The 19,716-nt window shown below is 40.1% G+C and overlaps 1 protein-coding gene and 1 long non-coding RNA gene across 2 annotated transcripts in view; one reads left to right on the top strand and one right to left on the bottom strand.

The window, feature by feature from the left end:
* LOC128627278 (uncharacterized) overlaps nt 1–19,716 on the bottom strand; it is a 254,879-nt gene that overhangs the window by 45,342 nt on the left and 189,821 nt on the right. The gene's annotated exons all lie outside the window — the stretch shown is intronic.
* CHST9 (carbohydrate sulfotransferase 9) overlaps nt 1–19,716 on the top strand; it is a 241,093-nt gene that overhangs the window by 193,102 nt on the left and 28,275 nt on the right. Inside the window, exon 4 of the mRNA XM_037127844.2 lies at nt 6,375–6,412. Coding sequence (XP_036983739.2) covers nt 6,375–6,412 — 38 coding nt within the window. The remainder of the gene's footprint in view (nt 1–6,374; nt 6,413–19,716) is intronic.

Here is a 19,716-nt window from a genome sequence, read left to right as displayed (position 1 = left end):
AAATGCTGAACTGAGCTGATCATCCCACCTCTATTGTTACTCACCAAATTCACTTCTTTGGGCCCTATTTCCTTGTCTCCACTTTTGCACTAAGAGCGCCTTCTTCCAAGTAGCCAGCCTTAAAATCTTGCTCGTCTTTAATTCATTTCTTACCGCTGTTCTACTGCCCTGGCCCCTCACCTGTATTAAGTCCTTTCAACTCACACAGTTTGTCACATTCACCTACATTCTTCCCTCCCCTGACCAGAATTACCCATCCCCCAGCCTTACAACTGTTACATTAATCTCTTAAAACAGTTTTAATCACTCTCTGACTCAAAAATCTTCTAGAGCTCCCAAGTAAATAAATGTCAAAATCTCTCCTTAGGTGTTTAGGGCTCTCCATGATACTGCTCAATCACTGCATGTTTTGCCTTGTTCCTATTACTGGCTAATATACAGACCACACTTCAGTCAAGCAGAACTAGTTACAGCTCCCAGCACACACCGCATGCATTTACTGGCTCTGTGCTTTTGCGCATTCTTTTCCCTGTGTGTGAAATACCTTTCCTCCAACCTTAGTTAATATCCCACCCAAAGCAAATGCTGTCTCCTCCATGAAGTCCCTCAAGCTCCCGCACCAAATATGACCTCTTCTCTTACTTATTTCAATTCTGTGGAAATGTTCGATCTCTCTTATTCTCTAGGACCAGAGAGTTTAAATAACTATCAATAACTTTAGAGACCACCTGTACTTCCAACGGTGTCATTATGCACTGGAGGAGTGAAGTGATTTGCCAAATATCATACAGCCTGATTGTGGCAAAATCAAGACTAGAAAAGTCTGAAAGTGAATCTATCACCATTTCTACTATGTCAAGATTTAAATACCTGTCCTGGCTGGTGTAGCTCAGTGGATTGAGTGCGGGCCTGCGAACCAGAGGATAGAGGTTTGATTCCCAGTCAAGGCACATGCCTGGGTTGCAGGCCAGTTCCCAGCAGGGGACCCATGAGATGCAACTTACATTGATATTTCTCTCCCTCTCTCCTTCCCTTCTCCTCTAAAGATGAATAAATAAAATCTTTTAAAAATCACTTAAAAAAAGATTTAAATACCTTTTTTAAACAGAACCGTAATTTTTATAAAAATAGAAATATAGTACATATTTGTTATTTAAATATAAGATCTGGATAAGCAGACTAAAAGGATTCCTCTGGTTGTATAATTATGGGTCTTGTAAATTTCCTTGTTTTAAATCTGCATTTTTCCACAATGAACTTGTATTATTTATATGATAAGATATCTTTTTTAAAAATATGCTTTTTGTTATAAAATAAATAAATGCCTTTTTTGGTACCTTTTAATCCCCTTTACCCATTTCACTTCCTCTGCCCTCCACCCCCTGCTGCTGGCAACCACCAATCTGCTCTCTGTAACTATGAGCATGGTTTGTGGTGTTTCTTCTCTGGAGTCCACATACAAGTGAGATCATACAGTATTTATCGTTCTCTGTCTGAGTTGCTTCACTTAGCAGAACATCCTCAAAGTCTATCCATGATGTCACAAATCGCAAAATTGCATTCTTCTTTATGACTGAACAATATTTCATTGTATAAGTATACTACATTTTTTCATTTATCGATGGACACTTAGGTTGTTTTCATATCTTGGCTATTATAAATAATTCTGCAGTGAACACAGGGATGCATTTATCTTTTTGAATTAGTGTTTTTGTTTTCTTCCGATAGATATCCAGTAGCAGAATTGCTGGATCGTCTGGTAGTTGTATTTACATTCCGACCAACAGTGAGCGCACCTTTGTTCCACAATCTCACAGATGCTTGTCATTTCTTGTCTTGCTGATAACAGACATTCCAGCAGGTGTGAGGAGGTATCTCATTGTGGTTTTGATTTGCATTTCTCTGATATTTTTGTGTACCTGTTGGCCATCTCTTCTTTGAAAAATGTCTGTTCAGATCTTCTGCCCATTTTTAAATCAAATGTTTGTTAGGTTGTTTTCCTGTGGAGTCATATGAGCTCTTTATATATTTTGAGTTTTAATCTCTTATCAAATATATAACTTGTGAATATTTTCTTCCATTTCATATGTCGCCTTTTCATTTTATTGATGGTTTCCTTTTAGTTCAATGTCATCCCAGTTATTTATTTTTGCTTTTGTTTCCTTTGCTTTTGGTGTCAGATCTAAAAAAAGAATCACCAAAGGAGTTTACTGCTTATGTTTTTGTGTCTACTATATCAAGATTGAAGTACCTTTTGACCTAACTGACTGACCATACAATTACCAATAAATTGTTTACAGCTCATGATTTCCTGCTGTTCCTTTTCTAGCATGCTCATCATGTTTCCTCTTCTTTACTTCTACACCTGGAGAGCATCTAGCATATGTACAGAACAGACATGCATTACAATTCACTGCATGGTGGGATCAGGAAGGTGGGTTTTGATAAAGTCAAAGGATGTCCAGGCTTGGAGACACTCGGACAGTCCTTTGACCTGAAGATCTGAAGATTGCAGATATTGAGACCTCATCCATCCTTTTTCACTTCACCAATATTTTTAAGTGATTCAGATTATATATTTAAGCTCATAAAATGTGAAAATTTAATTGAATACCCCAAATATTTTTATAGCTAAAGAAAAGAAGCCAGCATTAATAGCCCTATCTTTTGAGCTAAATTAAATTCTATTTGACTCCAGATTGTTAACTCAAACTCAAATTATTTAACTGCAATTGAACTATCACCATAGCCACCTCAGACACTTTTCAGAATGAGCTAAGAAATAGTCATCAATTTAATTTTTCCGCTCAACCATAAAAATTATTTTTTAAGATTTTATTTATTCATTTTTAGAGAGAGGGGAAGGGAGAAGGGAAGAGAGGGAGAGAAACATCATTTGGTTGTCTGGGGCACACTTCCATCTGGGGACCTGGCCCACAACCCAGGCATGTGCCCTGACCAGGAATAAAACCCGTGACCTTTTGGTTCTCAGGCCAGTGCTGTATCCACTGAGCCACACCAGCCATGGCTGACAACCATAGAATTTGTGTAGATACTTTTCTTCCTATCCTGCACACAGGTGTGTGTATATACACACATACATTCATGTTCACAATACACAACCCACACACATACACATTCCATGCACCTGCAGCATGGTTATCTTAGAAAAATGGATAACTGCAGCTCCAGAGGTAAATTTTCTAATGGTGGTGAAGAACAAAGCCATACATTATAATGACAATGATAACTGTTTAAAGTCCAGATTTGGTACCTGACTTTTTCTCTGCGGCAGAGTTATAAACAATGAATACCAACCGAAAAAATATCAAGATGTCAAGGGTGTGGCAGTTTATGATACTTAAATATCCCTGTTTCTAGATAGTTCTCGATGGGAGATAAAAAGCAATTGATTGCACTCTGGGTTAAAGTGACGTGGTAACAAGTCTGCACTATATACGAATATATAAGTACATGTTCTTATTAGCTGTCATAGAAAAAGGGTGGCTTTGACCAACAGTTCACATCAAACTCATTTTCTAGACAAAGAGGCTTGACAGAGAGTGAAGTATCAGCAGAGGGGGGATCCTGAGCTCCCGTGATTCACTTGGCCCCTAGGCTCCTGCACTTCTCATCCTTTTTCTTCTCGGTGTTCCTTCAGTTTGCACTAAGTTGGTTGGAGGTAGGCACCATAGGTTTGATTGATACAGCAATTTGCATCTCAAGGCATCTCTCGATAAATACAGTGCAATGAAAGGCTACTCTCTCACAAGCCAAGTTCCCCCTCTGGGCTGACTTTAGAAGCTCATTGATGTCACTTCCTTCCTCAGTCAGCAAGTGAATTTTCTTTAATTCTCAAGACCAGCTGTCCATGCTGTCAACAGAAAGTTATTAAAATTCCTTTAAAGTGAATAAAAATAGCCTAAAAGCAAATGTACTTGGAAACAGGAAAGAATCAGTATGCAAAGTCCACAAACCTCTGAGCAAAATAATGTTGATCCAACCAGAGATTTCAAACATTGTATATTAAAGATGCTAGAAAAAATAATTAAAAGATGCTAAACCACATACTTCTTAATCTTTTATTAGCAATGGCTTATGCAGTTAAAATTTATCCCCTAAATTCCATTCCTCTTTTTCACATACGATTTGAATAAATTTGGGGATGACTTAGGTTTTAAGTGGGATTCCCTCCTTTTTTTGTGCATCGGCCAGGGAACATTTACATCTCCACCAGGCTATGATTATCCATAAACAAGAGAAAAAGATTATCAACAGCAGCAATCACAACGACTAGGGCCACAAAATAATTATATAATTATGAGTTTTAATTCATGCAAGTTTTCAGAGCTCAAGGGAGGAGATCATTTTTCTCATACTTAAATAGCTGTAACTCACAGAAATGGTCTAGTTGCCTCCCGAGTCCCCGTGACCCTCAGCCAATTCCCTGACCTCAGAGACAGGAAGGCTGCCCTGTTACACCCTCACCCAGCCCTTGCCTTACCTACCTCTCAGTCCCCCAGCATGGCTCCTCCTTGTTCCCTGAGTTACGTACATTCTGGTACCTAAATCTCTCCAAAATACAAATATATTCCCTGCCACTTACATCACCAAGTCACCCTCCTCTTCTTTGTTTGGACAGATGCCACACACCCTGGACCACCTCTGACTTTTACCAGGAAAACTTGTGTCCAGCTCGTCTTGTCATCCCGAGACACAGCCCAGGTTTGCATCCTGGGCTCCTGCCTATAACTGGTGCTCTCAGGTTAAGCCTGCCCGGGGCACCCAGCCTGACCCCTAATTACACACACCGCACAATGCGGTGAAGAAGAAGACTCTAGCTCACTGTAGCTGTGCTAAGAAACTTTATTTTAATCAATAGTCATTTAAAGAAAGAAAATGGTGGAAATTTGGGGAACTTCACACTAAAAAGATAATTAAAATAATGCTGATCTCTAGAAAAATTGTAAAACGTGATGTTGCAAGTTATCTGGCATTTACTCTCAGGCCTTCATGTCAATTCCCACAATTTTGAGCCTGTGCCAAGTTCCTAGTACAGAACTAGGATACTACAGATGTTGAATGAATAGGAGGAAAAATAATCACTGTTATCAGAACACTTTAAACTCTTGGAAAATCAATTGGGGACTAATACAGAAAGAGCTGCTGGCACAAAGCCAAGTATTTGGTATGATGCAAAACTCATCAGTAGCCACCTTCAGGCCGTAAGGTGTCCCCCTAGTGATTTTAACCCATGAACCCTTCCTTTCATTAGGGAGCCAGAGCCAGGAGTGGGTGGCTTAAAATGTGGGGGTGGGAGGGAATGGATGCAGCTATAAGAGGACAATGTGAGACGTCCTTGTGGTGATGGAAATGCTCTAAGTCCTGACCGTGTCTGCGTCGTATCCTGGCAGTGATGCTGCGCCATGGGTCACTCAGGTGTCACCACTGGAGGTACACTTTACCACTGGGGTAAAGTGTACACAGACAGGGTCTGTCTGTATTATTTCTTACCAATGCGTGTGACCACACAATTACCTTAACTAAAATTTTAAAAGGACATGTTTAGTAATGTGTATGTCTCACACCAAGATGTTCACCAGTACATAATAACTGCAGTGCCACAAAATTACTTCTTTCCTCTCTTTCCTGGTGGTTTGTTGGTTATTTGTTGTTACTGGGGATTCTTTTCCTTCTATTTAAGACAAACGTGACATTGATCACTCTCAGGCTATTTTCGCGATGACTGAGGCTTATTATTTTAGAATCTTTATCCATCACATTCCTGTGCTGCCTTTATGTGTTACTCTGACTTGCTTCTGTCCTGACCAAGATACCATTTGTAGAACTGTTGGTTTGTACCTTCATTAATCTCCAGCAGTCCCATAACAACAAAGCATAGCGACATCTTACATCACAGGCAAGACAATAGATTTTAAAAGTAACAATTCTGCCATCTGCCCCTTTAAATCTCCTGGTCTAGTCCTCAGGGTTGCATGAGCTCAGTGGTAGTATCACACCTGAACAGATTGTCATTGTTCAGAGACCTTTGACTGGATATTGTTTGAATTTTTCTTTGGTCCTTTTCATCTCTTCACCATTTCTTTGCCACAGCTTAATACCTTCTTCTGGCATCACCCTTTCTGGTCCCTGTCATTTTTTGTTGTCTTTGTCTAACGTGGTCTCTTTAGGTTTTGACTTTTTTTTCATTCCAGTTATTGGAGTGATTGCAGATGTTCGTGTTATGATACAAATCCTTGCTCAGAGAGCCCATGCCACTACTGGAGTTTTGAGTGAGAACAGAGCAAAACTAGGACTGCATTTTCTTCATTTGCATACTTTCATGCTAAATTTCTTTTTGCTTTCTCTTTCAGTGACTAGAGAAAAAACCCAGGAACATATCAACGACAAGGTATTTCCTCACGTCTCATAAATCGTAACATATAATTCTGCTTTAAATGTTAATAATTAAGCACTTGTAAATATTTTTAAATATACAAAAGGCATTGCTGATTATTGGGTGTGAGTGATGTGCATGTCATTGCTTCTGAGAACACAAAAATCGGTCAAATGGAGGTGATCATGCAATTCACTTGTCTCCCCACCTCAGTGCCTCCCTCCACACCATCCTCCCCAAGGATGGACACAGTGCAGACTGGGACTCTGCCACTGCTGCTGGGTACGCAGCCCTCTGAGCTTATCCTGACCTCTGCATCCGTAGTGTCATGCCTGCAAATAGATGCTTTTATCTTCTTCTCCCTGAACTAAGGTGACTCTTCTCCGTGATTTTCCCAAGTTTCGATTCACCCAGTCACCTCCTCTCAAACAGTTCAGAGCTGAACTCCTCTCCGTGGAATGGTACAAGTTGACTTTCCACTGAGGCCTTTGATGTCTACCCACGGTTAGTCAATGTCTTCCTGTCTGCGTCACTGTCCTCTCATCCAGGCTTTTTACTAATTTATTTGTGACATGCAGCCACACATACAAACCAAGGACGGCCGGCCTTCACCAGCCGCTGCCTGGCGCCCTCCCCCACCGCCCCTCCCACAGGCCAGGCCAGCTACAGTTTCTCCCAGTGCTGCCTGAGCCGCTGGGCTGGGGAATGCAGACAGTGACCCGGGGCAAACTGTGCTCAGGTTTCACTCACCCACACAAACCTCCATGCCTTTTGCTGTTGCTGTTCTCCTGGGGCATAAATTATAACTCACCCTGGTCCAGAAGAGTGGTAAATCTACATTTATACAATTCAAGGGTACATTTTTCAAAGTCTTCTCCCAGTGGTCTTTGAAATAAGTTCCCATTCTAGTCTCCACTGTCATTCCGCCCAAATTAAGTCCCAGTTGTAACTAATCTGTGCCAGATGCCCTTGTAACTCATCAAGCTTCAGAAATTGTTAAGTCGTTTGGCAATATGCTATACTGCAAATACTGCACTGTAGGCACAATCGAATGCTTATCAGGTACCATTTTGCTTTTGAATATAAATGTAAATATTGACTCCAAGTAGCAGCCATCTCAATACTTGAAAAATGCCATCATTGTGCAATGAAAAAATCAGTTAGCCATTTCAAACAGTTTATTTGCCTTTCAGCTTAGTTTCTTTATCACTGCATTTTCAATTGTTTGTAGGTACTCAAGGGGTTTGGTAAGGCCAAACAACAGTTAAACCGTAAAGTCTATATTAATATCATTCTTATTTATTTAAGTCACATATGAAATACTTTTCTCTATAAAGAGACCTATTTTCTTCTTTTGTTTTTAATTGAATTTCTTGGGGTGAAGTTAGTTCACAAAGTTGTATAAGTTTCAGGTAGGTGTACGATTCTACAATACATCATCTCTATTTTATATCATGTGTTCCCCACCCCACTCCAGTCTCCTTCCATCCCTAATTTTTCTCTCTTTACCTCTTCTCTCTCCCCCTTTCCTTCTGGTAACCACCATACTGTTGTCTGTGTCTATGAGGAGTTATTTGGGTTTTGAGGGGCTTTTTTTCTTTTGCTTAATCCCTTCACTTTTTTACCCAGCTCCCAAACTTCCTGCCCTCTGACAGCTATCGGTCTGTTCTTGGTACCTATGTGTCTGTTTCTATTTTGTTTGTTAGCTTATTTTGTTCATTAGATTCCACATATAAGTGAAATTGTAACAGGATACAGCCAGCACCCCAGCAAAGAGGGGCTTTGTAATGGGGTCCAGAACTCAGGGTGTCCATAAAATATTAAAAATACAGGATGCCCTCACCCCCACAAGTCTGAACTGGGGGATAGGACACTTGGAGCAGGACCAATGAGTTATTTTGCGTACCAACAGTTTTGTGAATAACCTCTAGAACAGTCATTTTATATATCTAAGACTTTTAACTAGTTTCATGGATAGGTTAAATGGCTGTGGCCATGCTTTGAGCCAGGGGGATGGAAGTGACTATATCCTAGGATATAAGTGGGAGGTAACTCCCCCTGGTTACAGGGCCTGCGTGAGAGCTTGGAGATGGTTGGCTCCATGCTCCAGGGCCACGCCTGCCTGGACTTACTATAGCAGCCCAGAAAAGCTGGGAAAAGAAATCCAAGAATGCTGGCAGGGGTGTAGTCAATTGTGGGAAGAGTCAGAAATGGGGCTGCAAAGGAAGATTGGCACTGGGATTTAAACCCAGGCACGGTGGCCATACAGGTCTGACCCACACAGCTTAGGTACAAGAGAGGAACCATGCAACTTTGGGTTTCCCTTTGCTATGCAGCTTAGGAAGCTGGAAAGCAAGATGTAGCAGCAATATGGAGCTCTCCCTTAGCAGTTTGGAAGAATGCAGGAGAGATACTGCAGGAAGGAAAGGAGTGAAAGGACTCTTGCTAGTGGGCCAAGAGAAGGTGCCACATGGGTTTGGATTAAGAACCAGAGATCACAGGGACACAGCTGATGGTGCTGGAAGGCCTCAGGAGGCCTTCCAGCAGAGCATGGATTACTGGGAAGAACTGGGGGCTACCTGAGCCACAGACTTCTTTTTCCTGAGATATGGTACCCCGGACTGGGCAAAGGTGGGGAGGAAGGACCATGTGCATTTGTGGGTGTTTTAAGGGACCTTGGGATTTTAATGAAGACATCTAAGTCTGTATAACTTTTGAATAAATACTTTCTTTCCTTTTCACCAATCTGTGGCATTGAGAGCTATGATTCCCTGGTGGTGAGAAAGGCAATCCTAGTACAGGGGGACCCTGGGAGAATGGGGGGTTCATTCAGTAATAGTATCTTGCCCCTCATGGGTCTGTTTTGGGTCTTTTGCCCCCCATACAAGATCATAGGGTACTGGTCTTTCTCTGACTGAATTATGTCACTTAGTATAATGCTGTCCAGGTCCATCCGTGCTGTCACAAAAGGTAAGATTTCCCTTTTTTGTACAGCTGAGTAGTATCCCATTGTGTGAAGGTAGCACAACTTTTTTATCCACCCATCTCCTGATGGGCACTTGGGCTGCTTCTATATTTTGGCTATTGTAAGTAGTATATAATGCTGCAATGAACATAGGGGTGCATACACTTTTTTGAATTAGTGTTTTGGGTTTCTTCAAATATATTTCCAGAAGTGGCATTGCTGGGTCATTAGGCATTTCCACTTTTAATTTTTTGAGGTAACTCCATATAGCTTTCCACAGTGAAAATACTACTTTAAATTCCCACCAGTGGTACACAAGGCTTCCCTTTTCTCTACATCTTCACCAGCACTTGTTGTTTGTTGATTTGTTGGTGATAGCCATTCTAACAAGTAGTGTGGGGGGACTCCTTGCACAGGGCCCCCCCCAGCCACCTTGGATGTGAATAAGTCTACAAGACATGATCTGCTTGGGTAGGAAAGGTAGCCAATCTCTCAAAGGAGAAGAGCCAGGAGGCTGTTCCTCAATGAGTTCTTATTAAGTTCAATTTGCACAGAAATACAGGTAAAGTTCATCAGTCATTGTCAGGCAGTAATCATCAAACAATAGATAACATTTGAAGAACTATGAGGGCTTCTTCTGAGTCAGGGTCAGTTAACTAAAGGGCCATAAAAGTTTAGGGAACAAACTCATTTCATTCTTGGATTCTTATCAGAAAATTAAGAACATTCTTAGCAAAGCAGTTTTCACAGGATTTTATGCATTATTTTTTAGGCCTGATCACCCCAAGGAACCACCTGTTCCTGCCCAGGGTTGCCCCACCCTCTGACATGTTTCGGGCTTAAGTCAGGTAGGGGAAGTAAGGCAGCTGAGAGATTAGGAGACTTCTTGCAGACAGAATGAGGACTCAGGCTATGTCAAAGCCGAGGGGTGAGGGTCCATCACCCCCTTTTTCTATAGACACCAAAATCCATCCCTGAGGGCCTCTTTGTGACCGTGCCTGTTTTAGGTCGTCCCTCCTTGAGTAATCTTACCCATCATTGACTAACCAGTCATCTGCCCAGCACCACATAAGGAGAAGTAAAAGGTAGCAGAGGCGGTGCCCCTGACAGGGAGATAAGCTTTGTCTCCTTAGTAGCTTATGGTCCCAAGGTCCTTTACTCAGCCTTAGCCAGGTGAGGTTACAGCTTCTGAAACCAGGCAGGGTAATTCCCCACAAGGTGAGAGGTGATATCTGATCTCATTGTGGTGTTATTGGTGTTTCCCTGATGACTAGTGACATTGAGCATCTTTTCCTATATCTGTTGGCTATTTGTATCTTCTCTTTGAAGAAGTGTCTATTCAAGTTATTTGCCTATTTTTTAATTGTATTGTATTGTTTGTTTTATTTGTTTGTTTTGGTGTTGAGTTTTATGGGGGTTTTTTTACGAATTTTGGATATTAAGCTCTTATTAAATTTATCATTGGTGAACGTGTTCTCTCATTCAGGAGGTTGTCTTTTCATGTTATTGAAGTGTTCCTTTGCTGTGCAAAAACTCTTTAGTTTGAAATAGTCCCACTTGTTTCTTTTTTTCTTTTGTTTTCCTTGCCTGGGGAGAAATATCATATAAAATATTGCTGTGAGCAATGTCCAAGATTTTACTGCTTAGGTTTTCTTCTAGGATTTTTATGGTTTCAAGTTTTACATTTAGTGTTTAATTCATTTTGGATTTATTCTTGTGTATGGTGTAAGAAGGTCTAGTTTCATGCTTTTTTGCATGTGTCTGTCCATTTTTCCCAACACCATTTACTGAAAAAACTGTCTTTACTATATTGTATGTTCTTGCTTCCTTTGTCAAATATTAATTGACCATAATGGCATGTGATTATTTCTGGGCTCTCTATTATTTTCCATTCATCTATAATATCTGTACATAAAAAAGTCCAGCCATTGTTCATAAAACAAGAACAGTTTATGTAACATTGGTGTATCCTGGCAGCAAAAAAGAGTGAACTCCAATGCACATGGGTGAACAGTGATGACTTCACTGTACTAGTCAGTGGGGACGGTAGATGCCATTGAGTGAGCTTGTGTACTGTGTGGCCAAGACATTCCAAATGACTAAGCAAGTAGGGCAACAAATCTATATCAAATTTTGCATTTAGCTTGAACATTCCTTTGTGGAAATTATTCAAATAATTCAGAAAGCTGCAGCTATGGGCAATGAGTATTTGGCAGCTCCATCACAAAAACATGCCCACTCATACATCACATCTCATGCAGAGATTTTTGGTGAAACATAAAATTGTCCATGGGACTCAAACCCTCCTACAGCCAAGATTTGGTGCCCTGCAACTTCTGGCTTTTCCCAAACTAAAATCACCTTTGAAAAGGAAAAGATTTCAGACTGTCAATGAGATTCAAGAAAATATGATGAGGCAACTGATGGCAATTGGCAAACTATCTGAGGTCCCAAGCTACCTGCTTTAAAGGGGACTGAGGCATCACTGTCCTATGTACAGTGTTTCTTCTACCTTGTATCTTCAATAAATAGTTTTATTTTTGACACTACATGGGTGGATACTTTCTGGACAGGCCTTGTATAAATATGTCTGTTTTACACTTATACCTTGCTTTTTTATTACTATGACCTTGTAGTGTAGTTCAATATCAGGTAGTGCAATTCATCCAACTTTGTTCTTCTTTCTTAAGATTGCTGTCAATATTTGGGGGTCTTTTGTGGTTTTATATAATTTTTGGAATATTTGTTCTAGTTCTGTGACATACACCCTTGGTATCTTAACAGGAATTGCATTGAATCTGTAGATTGCTTTGAGTGGTATGAACATTTTAATAATGTTATTTCTTTCTATCTATGAACATGGTATATGATTCCATTTATTTGTATCTTCATCACTTTCTTCAAAGTCTTGTAATTTTCTGAGTAGTCATCTTTTCTATCCTTGGTTAAATTTATTCCTAGGAATTTTTTTTGATGCAACTTTAAATGGGATTGTTTTCTTAGTTTCCATTTAAGATATTTCATTATTGATGCATAAAAATGCAACTGATTTCCAGATGTTTATTTTGTATCCTGCTACTTTACTAAAGTCATTCTAGTAGTTGTTTGTTGGAAACTTTAGGATTCCCTATATACAGTATAATGCCATCTGCAAATAATGACAGTGTTACTTCTTCCTTTCCAATTTTGATACCTATTATTTCTTCTTGTCTGATAGCTGTGGCTAGGACTTCCATTATTATGTTGAATTAGAGTGATGAAAGCAGACATTCCTGTCTTGTTCCTGATCTTAAGGAAAATGATTTGAGTTTTTGCCCATTGAGTATGATGTTGCCTCTGGGTTTGTGATATATGGCCTTTATTAGGTTGAGTTATGTTCCCTCTATTCCCAGTTTGCTGAGAGTTTTTATCATAAATGGGTGATGGATTTTATCAAATACTTTTTTGCATCTATTGATATGATCATGTGATTTTTATTCATTTTGTTTATGTAATGTATTACATTTATTGATTTGCAGATATTACACCAACCCTGCATACCTGAAATAATCCCCACTTGATCTTGGTGTATAATGTTATTATGTGTTACTGGATCTGGTTTGCTAATATTTTCTTGGAGATTGTAACATCTATGTTCATCAGGGATGTTGACCTATAATTTTCTTTCTTTGTAGTGTCTTTACCTGGTTTTGGAATTAGGATAATGCTGACTTCATAATGTGAGCTTAGGAGTCTTGCTTCTTCTTGCATTTTTTAAAATAATTAAAACTATAGGTGTTAGTTCTTTGAATGGTTAGTAAAATTTACCTGTGAAGCATTCAGTCCAGAATTTTTTGTTTATTGTCAGTTTTTTTAATTACTGCTTCCATTTAATTAGTTGCAATCTGTCTATTCATATTTTCTGATTCTTCCTGATTCAATTTCAGAAGATTGTATGTTTCTAGGAATTGATCCATTTCTTCCAGATTGTCCAATTTGTTGGCATATATATAGTTTTTCTTAATATCTTCTTATAATTCTTTGTATTTCTTTGGTGTCAATTGTTACTTCTCTTTCATTTCTGATAATATTTATTTGGGTCCTCTCTCTTTTCTTCTTCTTAAGTCTGGTTAGAGGTTTGTCATTCTCGTTTATTTTTTCAGGGAATCAGCTCTTAGTGTCATTGATCTTTAGTGTTGTTTTTTAGACTCTTGTATTTATTTGTGCTTTCTGATCTTTAATTTCTTCTTTTTACTCACTTTTGATTTGTTTGTTGTTCTTTTCCAAGTTCCTTTAAGTGTAAGTTAGATTGTTTATTTGAGGTTTGTTTTGTTTCTTGAAATAGTCCTGTAATTCTATGAATTTCTTTCTTAGGTATGTGTTCCCTGTGTCCCATAGATTTGGGTTGTTGCATTCTCATTTTCATGTGTTTCAAGAAATCTTTTAATTTCTTCCTTGAGCTCATTGTTAACACATTCATTGTTCATTAGCATATTATTTAGCCTCCATGTCTTTGTGTGTTTTCAGTTTTTTTTGTTCTTGTGATTAGATTTTCAGCTTTACCCATTATGGACAGAGAAGGTGCTTGATATGATTTCAGTCCTCTTAAATTTACTGAGATTTGTTTTGTGTCATAACATGTGGTCTATCCTGAAAAACGTTCCAAGTGCACTGAAAAGAATGTACATTACCCTGCTTTGGGGTGAAATGCTCTGAAACTATCAATTAAATCTGTCTGATCTTGTGTGTTATTTAGGCTGCCATTTCCTTGTTGATTTTCTGCTAGAAGATCTATCCATAGATGTCAGTGGGGTGTTCAAATCCCTTATTATGGCCGTATTACTGTTGATCTCTCCCTTTATGTCCATCAAGATTTGCTCTACTTATTTAGGTGCTCCTATGGTGGGTTCATAAATGCTTACAAGGGTTATATTCTTCTGTTGGACTGCTTCCTTTATTATTACACAGTATTCGTCTTTGTCTCTTACTATAGCCTTTGTTTTAAAGTCTATTTTGTCAGATAAAAGTACTCCTACCCCAGCTTTTTTCCTTTCCATTTCCATGAAATATCTTTTTCCGTCCTTTTACTTTTAGCCTGTGTGTATATTTTGCTCTGAGGTGAGTGTCTTGTAGACAGCATATATATGGGGCTTATTTTCTTATCTGTTCAACTACTCTTTATCTTTTGACTGAAGAATTTAAGCCATTTACATTTAAAGTGACTATTGGTAGGTCTGTATTTATTGACATTTTATTCTTTTAACTATGTACCTCTTTTTATTTTTTCTGCTTCTTCCTATTATAGAGGTCCTTTAACATTTCTCGTAATACTGATTTAATAGTAACAAAGTCCTTTAGCCTCATCTTGTCTGGGGAGCTCTTTATTTCTCCTTCAACTTTAAATTATAGCCCTACTGGGTAAAGTAGTTTTGGTTGTAGGTCTGGTTGTATACCCTTGCTTTACATCACTTTGAATATTTCATGCCAATCGCTTCTGGCTTCAAATGTTTCTGTTGGGAAATCAACTGTCAGACTTATCGGAGCTCCCTTGTAGGTACCTAATTGTCTTTCTCTTGCTGCTTTTAAGATTCTTTCATTGTCTTTAACCTTAGCCATTTTAATTACAATGTGTCTTTGTGTAGGCCTCTTTGGGTTCATCTTGTTTGGAACTCTCTGCAGGTCCTAGACTCATGTGTATCTCTCTTTCACCAAGTTGGGAAGTTTTTAGTCATTATTTTTTCAGATATATTCTTGATCCCATACCCTCTCTCATCTCCTTCTTGTACTCCTGTGACACAAATGTTGTTACACTTTATGTTGTCCTAAAGGTCTCTTGAACTCATTTTTTAAAGATTTTATTTTTTTTACTTCTAGAGGGGAAGGGAAGGAGAAAGAGAGGGAGAGAAACATCAATGTGTGATTGCCTCTCACACATTTCCTACTAGGAGCCTGGCCTGCAACCCAGGCATGTGCCCTGACTAGGAATTAAACCAGTGACCCTTTGGTTTGCAGGCTGGCACTCATTCCACTGAGCCATACCAGCCCGGGCTTAAACTCATTTTTTAATCCTCTTTTTGTTTTGCTACTAGGATTGGGTATTTTTTTCTACCTTGTCTTACTAATTACTAATTCAGTCTTCTAGTTCACCCAACCTATTGTTTATTCCTTCCAGTGTATTCTTCATTTCTGGCACTTTTTATGGTTTCTATGTCCCTTTTCATGCTGTTTAGTTTTCATTGAGTTCATTGAACATCCTTATAAACATTTTCTTGAACTCTATATCTGATAAATTGCTTGTCTCCATTTCATTTAGCTCTTTTTCTGGAAATTTCTCCTGTTCTTTTATTTGGGGCATGTTTCTTTGTCTTCTCATTTTGGCTGCCTCTTTGTGTTTATTTCTATGTATTAGATAGATCTGCTGTGACTCCCTGTCTTCGTAGGGTGGCCTTACATAGTAGGCGTCCTGTGGGACCCAGTGATGTAGTCTCCTTCATCACTTGAACTGGGTGAGTTATGTGGCCCCTCCTGCTGTAATTGAGTCTTGATTGCTATTGGCCCATGAAAGCGTGGAGTCAACCCTCAGGTTGACTGACTGAGAATCAACCCTGACCACAGTATATGAGCAGCTATACAGGTACTGACCACATGAACCAGAATTCACCTCAGCAGGGTCTGGTGCCTATCAAGATCTCCCTTTGGATATGCCTCTTGTGACACTAATTGGATCCTGTTCTGATGTTTTCTGAAGATGGCATCTGGGTGTGTTCATTCTGGGGTCTCTTGGGAGGTACTCTGGTACAGACCAATGTCAGACACTGCCTACTGCTGGCCCTGTACAATCTGTAGCTACAAAGCAATCCACAGTTTGTGGCTGCCTCTGCTGGGCCTAAGTGTGTGAGGAAAGGACCAAGCTGCACAGTAAAGCCAAGTTTTAACAGTACTGTGAACTAAGGACCCCTTTTCCCCACACCCTCTCCAACATTTATTGTTTGTTGCTTTGTTTATGATAGCCATCCTGACCAGTGTAAAGTGGTATCTCATTGTGGTTTTAATTTGCATCTCTCTGATAGCTAACGGTATTGAGCATCTCTTCATGTGTCTCTGAATGTTCTGTATGTCCTCCTTGGAGAAGTGTTTGTTCAAGTCCTTTTCACTGTTGGTGGGATTGCAGACTGGTTCAACCATTATGGAAAACAGTATGGAATTTTCTCAGAAAAATAAAAATTAACCTGCCTTTTGACCCAGCAATTCCACTGCTAGGATTATATCCTAAGAATCCTAAAACATCAATATCAAAGAACCTATGCACCACAATGTTCATAGCAGCACAATTTACAATAGCCAAGAGTTGGAAGCAACCTAGGTGCCCATCAGTAAATGAATGGATCCAAAAATTGTGGTACATATACACAATGGAATTCTATGCTGCAGAGAGAAAGAAGGAGCTACTACCTTTTGCAACAACATGGATGGAACTGGAAAGCATTATGCTGAGTGAAATAGGCCAGGCGCTGAAAGACAACTACCATATGATCTCACCTTTAACAGGAAGCTAAACAACAAAACAAACAAGCAAGCAGAAAAAAAAAAACAAAGACACTGAAATAGAGAAAAAGTGGGCAGTGACTAGAGGGGAGAAGGAAGGGAAGTTAAGGGGAAAAAGGGGGAGGCATTTGGAGAAACAAATAGGAAGGACACAGGGACGAGAACTAAGGGGGGTAGAAATGGGAGGGAGGTGGGGAGCAAGGGGCGGGGGAGGCTGGGAAGGGAAAAATAGACAAAAAACTGTACTTGAAAAATAACTAAATAAAATTAATTAAAATTAAAAAACCAGTACTGTGTTAGGGACATGTTAGCAAATGCCCCCAAGGCACCCCAAAGTCTGCCTCTGCCTTCCTTCACCTGCTGGCTGCCTGTTAAGCTCAGTTACCAAAAGACCCTCTGGCAGTATTTGAGTTGTGTGAGGTAAGTTTTCAGTGAGTTACCAGGTAAGGGTGAGTGGTGTTCACCCAACTGATACAGGTTAAAACTCAGTTCCAGTGCTGGGTCTGAGGCCACTCAGCAAATTTCCCAGGGTATAACAAGTCTAGTTGTGACCACACACCTTTGTGGTAGGGTGGAGTCTCAGTTGTCAGGGTGAGGCCAGCAGAGTTTATGAGGCCCAAATGGACTAAGATTTGGCTGTGTGAAGGGAGGTCATGTGAGGGAAAAATATCCCCCATCCTAAGCCAACACAACTCAGTCTGTCCCAGATTCTGCCCAGTTTTATCTCAGCAGGGCAGGGCCACCAGGAGTTGGAAGGATGGATCTCCCTGAATGGGAGGCCTGGGGAAAGATGGGGGGAAAGCTTCTGCCCCAGAGTCACACGGCTTAGTCTGTCTGTGATTCTGCCCTGTTCTCAGCAGGGTGGAGCCACCAGAAGTCAGAAGAGCAAGAGCCCAAAGAGTGAAGCTAGCAGATCTCCCGTGAGGGGGAAGCACCAGTAAGGTTTTTGGGAAAGTAACCCCCACTCCAAAGCCACAGAACTCAGTCCCTGACACCCCCTGAGTCTGCCCAGAGCCTCTATACTGCAGCCCAGGCAGCTGACTGACTCCTCAGCGGGGCACAAGCTTCCCAGGGTGGAGCTGTTGCATTCCCCCAGGCTGATGCGGGATGGAAAGGAGTGCTGTACCCAAGAAAGATAGTATCTGTGGTGGACCTATTTTCTGTTTTAAAAAGTTAAAATAGTTGGTCAGGAAATATATTAAGGCTACTTCTCACTTGCTTTTTTTTTTAAACATTTGGCTGAACTAGTAGAATTATGTAGGCACCAAAATAGAACAGCAAATATTATTCATAATCTTAAACATTGATTTGATGCCAGTAAAAATCATAATGGTATCCCATCCCAATAAAAGAGTGAAATTTTTTAGACTTTAACATAAGAGGGGAGGGTTTTAAGTGTATTCGTTATAAAGTCATTTTCCGAACAGGTAGTTGTGTTATTCAATCAGTGTCTGCCAGCTAGAATTTCTAATTCTACAGTGGGATTTCTATTCTTTGTTCTCCCAAGTAGGAAGGCACTCTTCACTCTCAAGAATTCTCTGGCAATCCAATTCCAAGAGGCATCTTATACCTTCAGTTTATCTAAATTTTGACAAAGAGCCAAGAAATAAAGTTACTCCCTCCTTGTCTTTAAATCACTCTGCCACCAAAACAATTTGGCTCTTCAAAAACATTTTTGAAAACTCACTTTGGATAATCAATACAGTGCTCTTTCTCAAAAAGGAATGTAAAATAGAGCACTGCTGAGCATTAATCTTGCCCCCAAATCCTTCCCACTAGGCACTATAGACTGTGTAATTAAATTGAAATAGAAAATTGAGCCCTCCCCCTCCGCCATCCTCATTAGCCAAGCTATGAAGTTGCACACCAGTGTGAGAAATCAGGCTGGAGCGGAAAGCAAGCTCTAGCCTACTGGCCCACCTCCAGCATGCATTTTTAGCCCACAGCTATTTTACCACACCTGAGCTCTGAGAACAAACAACTGTTTTGAGTTCTCTGGAGGGAAGGTTGGATCCTCGTCCTGTGTAATTCACTAGGGAAATAAGTATGCTTTTTAAAAGTAACTTGTTAAAGCAGCTTGTTTATGAGAAGAGGACCAAAATGAGCAGAGAACCTCTTGGCAGCCTGTGTCCCAGAACGGGACAAACGCATGACCCATTTTTTTCAGCTGTCTCTTTGGCAATTCAATCCTGCCACAATTCGCTATCTGAAAAACATTCCTTGTGGAGATGAAATCTCCTGTAGGTTTTCTGAATAATTTTTCACTAGGTAGATTAAAGATAATAGCTTCAAATGGTACCAAAACTACCTTCCAAACCAAATTAGAAAATGGGAAAACTGACTGTAAAAATCTTTCAACTTCACTTCTGCAAATTGCCTTATTATACAGTAGACAATTGAAATCTGTAGGAAAGTAATACCTTCTGTTTATGCCTTTTTGTGCAGCAGATCATTGAAAGCCATAGTGAGTTAGTACAGCTAGGTGACAAAGAGGGACACCGCTTGGGGTTCTGTTGCTTGTGGAGAAGATGCGCATGTTACAGGGAACGTGGACAGGTCAGGCGCTGGCTATGGCAAAAGCTTCCCTGCACCAGTCACTCGGGTCAGAGTGAGGTATCAGCATGGGTGCTGTTACAGCTGATGCACTTGTTTCCTGGGGCTGTGGTAATGAACTGTCACAGATTCAGTGCTTTCAAACAGCACTGACATATTATTCTCTCACAGTTATGAAGGCTAGCAATCCAAAATCAAGGTGTCTGCAGGACTACCCTCCCTCTGAAACCTACAGGGAAGGACCCTGCTGATGATCACTGGCAAATGTTGGTTTGCA

The sequence above is a fragment of the Artibeus jamaicensis genome, unplaced genomic scaffold (assembly GCF_021234435.1).
Source record: "Artibeus jamaicensis isolate MK-2021 breed Jamaican fruit bat unplaced genomic scaffold, CSHL_Jam_final contig_354, whole genome shotgun sequence".
NCBI lineage: Eukaryota > Metazoa > Chordata > Mammalia > Chiroptera > Phyllostomidae > Artibeus > Artibeus jamaicensis.
This window is presented reverse-complemented; position numbering and strand designations above follow the sequence as displayed.